The 11363-nt window shown below is 36.3% G+C and overlaps 1 protein-coding gene across 11 annotated transcripts in view; it reads left to right on the top strand.

Moving 5' to 3' along the window:
* The window catches only part of LOC143244468 (uncharacterized), a 29194-nt gene that overhangs the window by 16801 nt on the left and 1030 nt on the right, over positions 1-11363 (top strand). For 4 of the 11 annotated variants that reach the window (XR_013025099.1, XM_076489179.1, XM_076489180.1 and 1 more), the window contains 2 exons: positions 4955-5042; positions 5696-5834. Coding sequence is in view for 1 of the 11 variants with exons in the window: in XM_076489188.1 (XP_076345303.1) it covers positions 4955-5042; positions 11250-11294 (133 nt within the window). In the remaining 10 variants the exon portion in view is untranslated. Of the gene's footprint in view, positions 1-4954; positions 5043-5695; positions 5835-11249; positions 11295-11363 lie in introns of all 11 variants that reach the window. The other 7 variants (XM_076489183.1, XM_076489188.1, XM_076489182.1 and 4 more) reach the window with 4 other exon arrangements.

The raw sequence follows: 11363 nt of genomic DNA, 5'->3' as shown, positions 1-11363 counted from the left end.
TTCTAAATACTTCTGTTTATTATATTCCAGAAAAAAAATGTTTACTTTAAACCTGAAAGTGTAGAAATATTGAATGATCATTTGTTGCTGAAATATACAAAAAAACTTTGTTGGCCTAATGTTACATTTTGTATAACTGGTGTACTGTCAAACAGCGTTCATCAATAAAATTGTTTTATGAACGAAAATTATTAACCAGGAGATTAGTAATAGCGATTAAAACAAATGATAAAACACATAAACTTCATCTAAATTCCCTGTTTTGTATCATCAACGAACAAGAAAAATTTTTTTACAGAAATCGTCAACTCTGGTGGTGAAACACTGAAGCTCAAAATGTCTTTAAATAAAGTGTTATATATCAACGTACTTCTTTTCCTTTCCTTCAACTTTTTTGTAATATCCAGATTTTTAAATTACTTTTATGATTCAACACTAAGATTAATAGGATCTCATTTCTAAACTCCCTCTTTTGTTTTATTAATAAACATTTAAAATAAGCGTATCAAAAAAATCGTCAACCCTGGTGATGAAAAATTAAAACTCAATATATTTTAATTGCACAATGCACAACAAAGTTTTTTCTTCTTAACATTGTTGGGTGTTCCTTATAGATTTTTGGCTGCTAGTCACGAAAATCACATCCAAATTTGCTCATCACGTACTGTTTCATCGAAATCTTCAGTTTTGTCATGTTTTTTCTTATATTTGTGTCCAAAAATTTTCGTTTCTGTAAGAGACCTATGAACAATGTTTTGTGCAGTCTGGGCATGTCCAGGCATGAAATCAGGCCAGATTGGAAGCTGTTCTGTAGAAGTATGCAGCCCGGGCATGTGTGGGCAGGCTGGAGCCAGCTTGACACTGTCTCAGCAGGCTATAAAAGTGGCTTGCATATATAGATGCTGCTCATTGGATTTATATAGACCTTATAGTGTGTACGTATTGTTTCAGAATATAGCATTGCCTCAGTAGCACTGTAACAAGTAAGTTAGATGTTTTACAGGACCATTGGTGTCGGTCAATATGTCTCGTCAATGTCGTAACAGCCGCCATACATTCTGCTATATTTGTGGTGAGTTTACGCTTGTTCATCAGAGACGCTCAATGACTGCTCTTGTAAAGAAAGTATATCATCTGTACTTCGGCTGTAAAATTGGTGATCAAGACCACGAATGGGCGCCTCACATTTGTTGTGACCGACATGTGCTGTCTGTCTGAGAGCTTGGCTCAGAGACACTCGAAAGACAATGACGTTTGCTGTCCCGATGATATGCGAGAACAGAAAGACCATGTGACGGACTGTTACTTCTGTTTCACTAACGTGTCTGGTTTCTCTGCCCAAAACAAGAAGTCAATTGAATACCCTAATCTGCCTTCAGTAATGAGACCCATGCCACATGACAGTCTTCCAATTCCGAAACCACCAGAGGAATGGACCTCAGACGAACCAGATGAAGAAACTGCAATGCAGGGAACTGGCAGTGACATTGATCTGGATTTTAAACCGTGCTCCTCAGGCAATCCACATCTCATAACACAGTCAGAATTAAATGATCTGGTCAGAGATTTGGGTCTGTCAAAAGCAAAAGCCAAATTGCTGGGTTCGAGACTGCAGGAATGGTGTTTGCTGTCACCAGGTACGAAATTTTCTGTTTTTCGAACCCGCTAAGATGATATAACCAAATTCTTTGCATAAGTTGACAGTCTCTGTTTCTGTGTTGACATCGAAGGATTGTTCTCTGCTTTAGGTTGTGACCATGACCCGTAAGAGTGGCGTCTTTTTATTGATTCATAAAATAAATATGAAGAGACAATGAACAAAAAAGGCGAAGGTTTTTGTTATTTAAGACAAATGTTCCCAAGAATAACTGAGGCCAAGATCAAAGAGGGTATTTTTGTTGGCCCTCAGATCAGACATGTTATGAGTGACAAGCGATTTGAAGATCTGTTAGTTGGGCCAGAAAATATTGCCTGGAAAGCTTTCAAAGACGTTATTGACAATTTTTTTGGCAATTACAGAGCCACACATTACATTCAGCTGGTAGATAAACTACTCAAAGCATACAAAACAATGAAGTGCAACATGTCACTCAAGATTCATTTCCTCCACTCACACTTGGACTTCTTCCCTGCAAATTTCGGTGCTGTCAGTGACGAACATGGTGAAAGGTTTCACCAGGACATTGCTAGAATGGAAAAACGATATCAGCGCAACTTGAATCCGTCAATGCTTGCTGAATACTGTTGGACACTGTAACGTGATGCACCGGACATTGAATACAAACGAAAATCATGAGCAAAACACTTTTAATTATGTTGAACTTAATAGCGTATTAGAAACATAAACACAATTAAATACGTTATTGCCGGTAAACAGTTAACTGTCTATTTCTCAGAGTTCCTACGTGATGAAGCGAAACCAAAACTATATTCGTGCATACCCACCAGGTACCTGTCACAATCAGCAAAAACGTTTCGGGAAACAAAACTTTAAAAAAAAAATGTTGTGCAGTGTTATTATATATATATATACGATTCAACGCTACAATTTCCTTTGTTGATAGGGGTAAAATTAATAGATCTTCTTCTTTGAATAAAAGATTATTCTTCGTATAATTTTGTTAATTAAGAATTAAAGAATATTCAAAATAATATATCTTTCTTTGGTAACTATATATAAAGCTAAAATTCGGGGATATATTCCTGTTGAAGCATAGCACAGATAGCCTATTATATAGCTTTGGGCTTAGGAATAAACAAACTTTACTATTTTTGATTAACAAAAACTTAAAATATTAGGTTCGAAATTTATCAGTCGAACAACAATTCAAACGTTAAAGGCTATTTTCCAAATCTCTTTATAAAATACCAGGTGTGGTCAAGTAGTTAGCTTATTGAACTGTGAATTCTAGGATTCCTGCTTTATATCACGTAGTTTGAAAACCGTGCTTCTGCATTTTGAAGTCTAGGGTGTGCTAAAAGAGTGGCAGTTAGATCCGACTACTCAATTAGAGTAGATCCAGACTTCACTGTGAGTTTCTTGTAGTTTCACAGTTAACAATTAGAGACAGTTGGTGCAGATAGTCCTGATATAGCTTGCGTGAAAAGTTTTAAGAATAAGAGAAATAAAAAAAAATGTTTCTGACACTACTATGGGGTAAGTACCTGTCGAAACTCATTTCCAAACACGCAAAAAAAAATTGAAGAAACTGACTGGCTGAGATAAGTGTTTAACTGTGTAATGTCATTAGATTGTTTCTAAGCCAGGACCTAATGTAAAAACAAGACATACAATAGTGCCACCTAACAATCGCGTTTTTTCTTTTTCAAAGGGTGGGGCTTAGCTCCATTGTATAGCTACGAATTTCTGAGCTAGCCATCATGATTCAAATCCACTAGATACAATAAAATATTTCTAAATGTTAATATGCGAGTGCTTTATAAGAATAACAGCCAATCCCTTAGTGTTAACGGTAGATTGTAGGGTGTTGTTGACTGGCTGTCAGTAGTTTCAAATATGGGACAGCGGCAAACTGATTTAAGCTGTTTTTCCATAAATGTAAAACCATCGAATTTGTTTTCAAATATTTCAAGTTATCTGTCAAATGAATTAAAAAAAAAACACTTCGTTTATTTGGAAATCCACGTGAAAAACATTTGATTAATATTGTCCTTAAAAAGTCACGCAAAAAAAAACTAAAACAAACCCCAGGAAAATTTCGCCAATTTAAGACACTTATCAGCCGTAGTTAGTGATATGTTTCTTGATTTTGTTTATGAGTTTTACTCTTACCTGGATAGATTTATAAGACGGAATCACGTAGCTTAGTGGATGTTTATAGAGTGAGCGCTAACAAAATATGTGACATTTAACAACAAATTAATAAATAAAGGTAACTTTAATTTTAAGCTGGTAAAGGTTTTGGTAGAAAAACGATCAAACTAAAATACTTTGTATTGAACAATTAAACATTGTAGCATCTTCCTCTGATGGTTTAGTAATAAGTCTGAGGACTTCGATATATTTGTGGTTAAGGCGTTCGACTCGTAATCCGAGAGTCGCGAGTTCGAATCCCTATCATACAAAACATGCTTGCCCTTTCAGCTATGAAGGCGTTATAATGTTACGGTCAATCCCACTATTAGTTGGTAAAAGAATAGCCCAAGAGTTGGTGGTGGGTGGTGATGACTAGCTGCCTTCCCTCTTGTCTTACGCGGCTAAGTTGGGGACGGCTAGCGTAGATAACCCTTGTGTAGTTTGCGCAAAATTAAAAAAAAAACTTTGTATTTTATCATTTGAAATTAGAAACTGCTAAGTAAAGCTAACACTTCTGTATTTATTAAAGAAAGTTCCTTGCAATACTTCACGTTGAATTGTGGGTAAAATAAAGACGTCGGTCAAACATTATAAGTAATCTCATATTTGGTTTTGCTATAACAGGCCTCTAAAAATTTGTTTGAGGCTTAAGAAACACCAATAATAAAAGTATTTTATACATGTTAGGTAATTATGTGATATGCCCAAAGAGAAATTCACTGAATGTAATATAAAAATTTAAATATAAATATATTAATTTGTAATCATATTTTTTTTTATAATCTTGTGTGAAAACCTTCAAAGAAACAACGCATGCTGTAAGTACATAGAGAAAAAGAGAGTGTGGAATTGTAAAACATTAACAGTTTTGGTAGATATAGGATGGTAATAGCTATAACACCTACATCACTAACATATCTGTTGTATTTCGGCCTGCCTGGTTCTAGACAAAAGGTTCTGTCGTCAGTGAATACAGCAGGTGTAGTGTGGTTGATATTTTTTTAACATAATCTCCTTTGCTTTCACTCATGGGTTCTTAGAATTATCATATAGGTAGGCAAGAAAATATATCAGACCTACTTTTACTTTTTTATTTGTTTCCAATTTTTTATCACAGACAATTTTTTACATTCTTAGCCTAGCTTGTGGACTAACCTGTGCTTCCTGTACTGGCTGCTTCTCCTGCGATAGTATTGGATTACGGCCGAAAGTGTTAACAGAAAAGGTAACCAACTAACGAAACAAAGCGTTCTAAGTAATATATTTTTTTAATTATTACAAGTTATGTATAGTTTGGACATAAGTTTTCTTTAAATGTTCACATCGCTAGGTCTATGTATTTAGTTCTGATCTATTTTCATCAGAGGTTAATATTAAAACTTTGGAAGAAAGACAGAGCATGCGCGTGACTCAAGACATAGCTGGAGAAACAGGGATGTTTTTATAATGTATACCTTAGAAGATACACAGCGGGCGAGAGTGACTTATTAATTTATAACTACAAGTCTCGGCTACTTTTTTAAAATCAAATGTTTGGTAACTCTCACATTCATACCGAGCAACCACAAGTTCTTAAACCTAATATACAGGCTCTCTCTCGAATTTTAAACTCCTCTGTGAAATTATTCCAAGTGTTAAATACATAGTGGAAAAAAAAAATCCTCTTAGAAATGATGACTAACAGTTAGATCCGAAGGGCGGAGGGCGAGAAAAGGCAAAAGTAATCCATATGGTTTAAGTTAGGGTCAACGATACCTTAATGTGGGGTGCATTATAATAAGGGGTGGTGATGATGATGTCAAAATTATTCTTCACGGTCCTCACCGTTCTTGTCTGTGATTGGTCAACGTTTCGTGACGCAATACCTATTTTGACTAGCCCTGAGCACAGACGATGGCCACCTCACTTTCTTCGCTAGAAGAACAGGAATATAGGCAAACAAACATCAGACAAATTTTGAATCACAGTAGTGACAGTCAGCAGGAGCCAAAGCTACAAGACTCGTTTATATAACAAGGTATGTTAATCTACCAGATTTCCTTTTAGATACTGGGTGGAATTACATTATTATTCTAAACCAGTGATAACCTTCCGACGTAAAACAAAGTGTTTTATTACTCTGAACCAATGATAGCCTTTCGACGTAAAACAAAGTGTTTTTGTTTGCTTTTTACTAGAAATAAATCCTAGTTACACCTTTTCTTAACCGCTGGGAGAACAAAACAATAGAATATATAATGTGGTCAAATCAAAAATAAATTTAAAGTCAGATTAAATAACACCATTAACAAGGGAGTAGAGGTCAACAAAATGTCAGGGGTCTTATCCCGCCGTCAGCGACCATGTTGAAATTCGATTCAGGAACAAATAAACACAACGTTGTGCGCAAGTCTTATTTTGTACGAAACGTTATTTCAAAGGTTAACGCAAGCGGATGCGGTTTGAAATTAAAGCGTTAAATACGTGTGCATGCCAAGCTCACGTGTATGTTTCTGTAGTACATTATCATGTACTACAACTGTACGTTTCTGTTCTGCGTTAAACAACATTGTTAAAACGTTCTCATGTAGTACAAGTGTAGGTTTCTGTACTATGTTAAACAACAGTATTAAAACATTCACATGTACTACAAGTGTGGGTTTCTGTACTGTGTTAACATTGTTAAAACATTCTCATGTACTACAATTGTAGGTTTCTGCACTGCGTTAAACAACATTGTAAAACATTATCATGTACTAGAAGTGTAGGTTTTTGTACTATGCTAAACAAAATTATTAAAACATTCTCATGTACTACAATTGTAGGTTTCTGTACTGCGTTAAACAACATTCTTAAAACGTTCTCAGGTACTACAAATGTAAATGTTCGTAAACTCAGATAAGGAATAATGTTAAACACTCATTATGGTTTGCATTTGTGACCAGTTAGAATAAGAAACCAAGTAACCAATTTTACACACACAAAAACATGGAGTTAAATATTTCATGTTGATAGTGACACTTAGTAAAACAGATGGTTTCGGTTAACATTAGGACTAATCTTTGAAATGTTTTGGAGAGTTCAAGTGACTGTAAAATCAAAAGTAGTTAAGGTCGGTGAATTAACTGTTGTAGATCTGTTTTAGTTGTGCACAGCTTTCAAGATAATGAAAAACATCATTTTTATTTCTGTTTGTTTGTTTTGGAATTTCGCACAAAGCTACTCGAGGGCTATCTGTGCTAGCCGTCCCTAATTTAGCAGTGTAAGACTAGAGGGAAGGCAGCTAGTCATCACCACCCACCGCCAACTCTTGGGCTACTCTTTTACCAACGAATAGTGGAATTGACTGTCACATTATAACGCCCCAACGGCTGAAAGGGCGAGCATATTTGGCGCGACCGGGATGCAAACCCGCGACCCTCAGATTACGAGTCGCACGCCTTAACACGCTTGGCCATGCCGGGCCTAAACAGAAAGGAATGTAATAGATTTCTTTGTTTGTTTTTATTTTGCCTTCAAAACTGGGGTTTCAATTTATATTTTACTATCTTTCCATTCCTTGCCAAGTCCTAATTTTTCTACATGAGAATTACTGTTGTCATTTTGTGGTTTTAATTTTACATCGCCCACGTCTCAGCGCGTGGTTGCGGATGAATTAACTTGAAGACGATTTATACATTTTTTTAGTAAAACCACTGAGTAACTAAAACAGTAAATTTTTCTTCAGTAAAAACAAAAGATGCAAGTGAACAACAAAGTTATTTTCCGTAAAAACTGTGTGTGAAACAACAAGTTTGGGTCAAGAAGGAATAACTTTACAACGTCACTATCTTCGAAATCTTTGTTTTTAAGTATACGAAAGGTCTTCCGAACCATCATAAATATACCTAATACTTCCTGAAGTATGTTTTGTTTCTTATCGTAGGCTGCAGTTTACAGGGTAATGACTCTGTGTAGGACTAGATATGCGACGAAGCCTAACATTCATTTATTGATGTGGTATTTGTATTAGCTTAGTACCTTACCTTTACCCTGACAAAAATAAAAACTGTAGGCCGGTTATCTTGAGAGTATAAAATTCGACATATGTTACGTTCGTTCCTTGCATTTGGTCTGCAAGTGTTCATGAACTTTTTAAAAAAATTCACAATTAAAAAGTGGTGTGAGCGACACTTTCTCTTTTATAGAGATAAGAAACTGAAATATGAACAAGCAATAAAGTAAAACCAGAAGCATCTGGATTAAAAAACGGAAGCTGAGGTACCCGTCTTCTGTCCGGGTTATAAACTTTAAACAAAACAAGAGTGGGGTGGATACTGTGAAAAATAACAAAAATCCTAACTTTCGCACAGTTTATTTATAGCATAATATACCAGTACAATATCCATTATTACCTCACCAAAACATTGATATGAGCTTTACAAACTCACTATGTATATATGGTATACACAGTGCGACTGTCAGGGTTAACTGATGTCTTGAAAGTCTATCTTATGTTAGTGTAATGACTTCCCCCCGGTGGGGTAGCGGTAAGTTTTCAAACTTACAACTTTAAAATCAAGGTTTGATTCCTCTCGGTAGACACAGCAGATAGTTCGATGTGTCTTTGCTATAAGAAAACACATGTACGCACAGTTTGACATCTTGGAAATCTATATTATGTCAGTTTACTGAAATATTGGGAGTTTGTCTATATTATGTCAGTTTATTAAAATCTTGGGAGTTTGCCATATTATTCAGTATAGTGACACCATGTAAACCTGTATTTATATTTTCAGACTGAATAATTATAAACTATGTTGTAGCTCTAGATTGTCCCTTTTGTCTTCTAAGATAAAACCCTTGCCACTTTTGAAATTTCTTTCCCATCATTCATGATACAATTTTATTTGATTTGGTGAAGCATGCCGTTTAACACGAGAGCACATAGATGGACCTGTGCATTAACGTCGACTTTGATTGGGTAATTTTAATACTCTCGAATACACAACTAGCTGGAAAATTATTTAACTAAAGTAGTTCCTAGATATTTGTATTCAATTAGCTAATAGTTATCTTACATCCGGAGTTAACAACCAATACAAAACAAGGATTTACTGACTACATTTTTGTTTACATAACCTTCAAAGTACGAAAAAGGCTTCTGGCAAATAATTAAATATTCTATCTGCTTTTATATTTTGAAATATATATCAATTTTAGATACAAAGTGATTAGAAAAAACAGAATTTGTTTAAACGTTTGTTGTAGTTTTACTTTCAAACTTTATCGTTAATTAAACTTGTATCATTGTTCTTACTTTTGATAAACTCGCTAATGTCCTTCAAAAGTTATTAACAAAAAATAATAGTTATTTGTTAACATCAGCCACTCACCTTTTGGTGCAAAAACTTAGTGTGACGGGAAACACTCAGGAGAGTGGTGCTTCAGTCACTGCACCGACATGAACCTATTGTTGAGAGAGAAACACTCAGGAGAGTGGTGCTTCAGTCACTGCACCGACATGAACCTATTGTTGAGAGGAAAACACTCAGGAGAGTGGTGCTTCAGTCACTGCACCGACATGAACCTATTGTTGAGAGAGAAACACTCAGGAGAGTGGTGCTTCAGTCACTGCACCGACATGAACCTATTGTTGAGAGGAAAACACTCAGGAGAGTGGTGCTTCAGTCAGTGCACCGACATAAACCCATTGTTGAAAGAGAAACACTCAGGAGAGTGGTGCTTCAGTCACTGCACCGACATGAACCTATTGTTGAGAGAGAAACACTCAGGAGAGTGGTGCTTCAGTCAGTGCATCGACATGAACCTATTGTTGAGAGAGAAACACTCAGGATAGTGGTGCTTCAGTCAGTGCATTGACATGAACCTATTGTTGAGAGAGAAACACTCAGGAGAGTGGTGCTTCAGTCACTGCACCGACATGAACCTATTGTTGAGAGGAAAACACTCAGGAGAGTGGTGCTTCAGTCACTGCACCGACATGAACCTATTGTTGAGAGGAAAACACTCAGGAGAGTGGTGCTTCAGTCAGTGCACCGACATGAACCTATTGTTGAGAGAGAAACACTCAGGAGAGTGGTGCTTCAGTCACTGCACCGACATGAACCTATTGTTGAGAGGAAAACACTCAGGAGAGTGGTGCTTCAGTCAGTGCATCGACATGAACCTATTGTTGAGAGAGAAACACTCAGGATAGTGGTGCTTCAGTCAGTGCATCGACATGAACCTATTGTTGAGAGAGAAACACTCAGGAGAGTGGTGCTTCAGTCACTGCACCGACATGAACCTATTGTTGAGAGGAAAACACTCAGGAGAGTGGTGCTTCAGTCACTGCACCGACATGAACCTATTGTTAAGAGGGAAACACTCAGGAGAGTGGTGCTTCAGTCAGTGCACCGACATGAACCTATTGTTGAGAGAGAAACACTCAGGAGAGTGGTGCTTCAGTCACTGCACCGACATGAACCTATTGTTGAAAGAGAAACACTCAGGAGAGTGGTGCTTCAGTCACTGCACCGACATGAACCTATTGTTGAGAGAGAAACACTCAGGAGAGTGGTGCTTCAGTCAGTGCATCGACATGAACCTATTGTTGAGAGAGAAACACTCAGGAGAGTGGTGCTTCAGTCAGTGCATCGACATGAACCTATTGTTGAGAGAGAAACACTCAGGAGAGTGGTGCTTCAGTCACTGCACCGACATGAACCTATTGTTGAGAGGAAAACACTCAGGAGAATGGTGCTTCAGTCACTGCACCGACATGAACCTATTGTTAAGAGGGAAACACTCAGGAGAGTGGTGCTTCAGTCAGTGCACCGACATGAACCTATTGTTGAGAGAGAAACACTCAGGAGAGTGGTGCTTCAGTCACTGCACCAACATGAATCTATTGTTAAGAGGGAAACACTTTCAAAGTTAATTTTAAAGATAACCATTTCCAATTCATAACGAGTTTAACATATCCCTCGAAAGTGAGTACGTATCATTTAACAGCCAACATTAATTTCTGAATCTGTTTTCTAAAGGGTGCCGTCTACTGTTTGTTTAAAAGTCTCTACACTTGTTTTAACAGGACTGATATCTAATACTAGAAATAAACAACTTGTTATTTTTAGTTAATTGGAAACTCGAGCTTATTTAGAAATGTTCAACTTAAATTTTAATAAGGTAATTTATCTCTGGTACTAAAATGTCTTTTAAACACCAGTTTGTAGAACAAAAATAAAAAAAACTAAAAATATATAACCAACTAATTTGGATTTACCTAAGTTAACTAATAGAGTATCAGTTACCTGCGTTCATAGTCCTTGTAGTTCTATCTCGATAAATTGTCTGTTTGAGTCTCTGTTTTTACTACAAGATAGATCATTTCTTTGTACAACTGTTTTATCCTCCTATGGTAAATTATCTTTTATAGTCTCTGCTTTGGGGAATCTTTTTCTTTCTTTAGAAAGCTTCCCTTTATTTTCCGAAGGCCCACGGATGGATATTTCAGGTAAAAATCGTTTGAATGGATTCCAAACCATGAATTTTAACTTATCTCTAAAGAAAAGTTTTAAAAATT

Source organism: Tachypleus tridentatus, chromosome 2 (assembly GCF_004210375.1).
Source record: "Tachypleus tridentatus isolate NWPU-2018 chromosome 2, ASM421037v1, whole genome shotgun sequence".
NCBI classification, from domain to species: Eukaryota; Metazoa; Arthropoda; class Merostomata; order Xiphosura; family Limulidae; genus Tachypleus; species Tachypleus tridentatus.
Note: the sequence above shows the minus strand (reverse complement) of the source record. Positions and strands in the feature narration are given on the sequence as shown.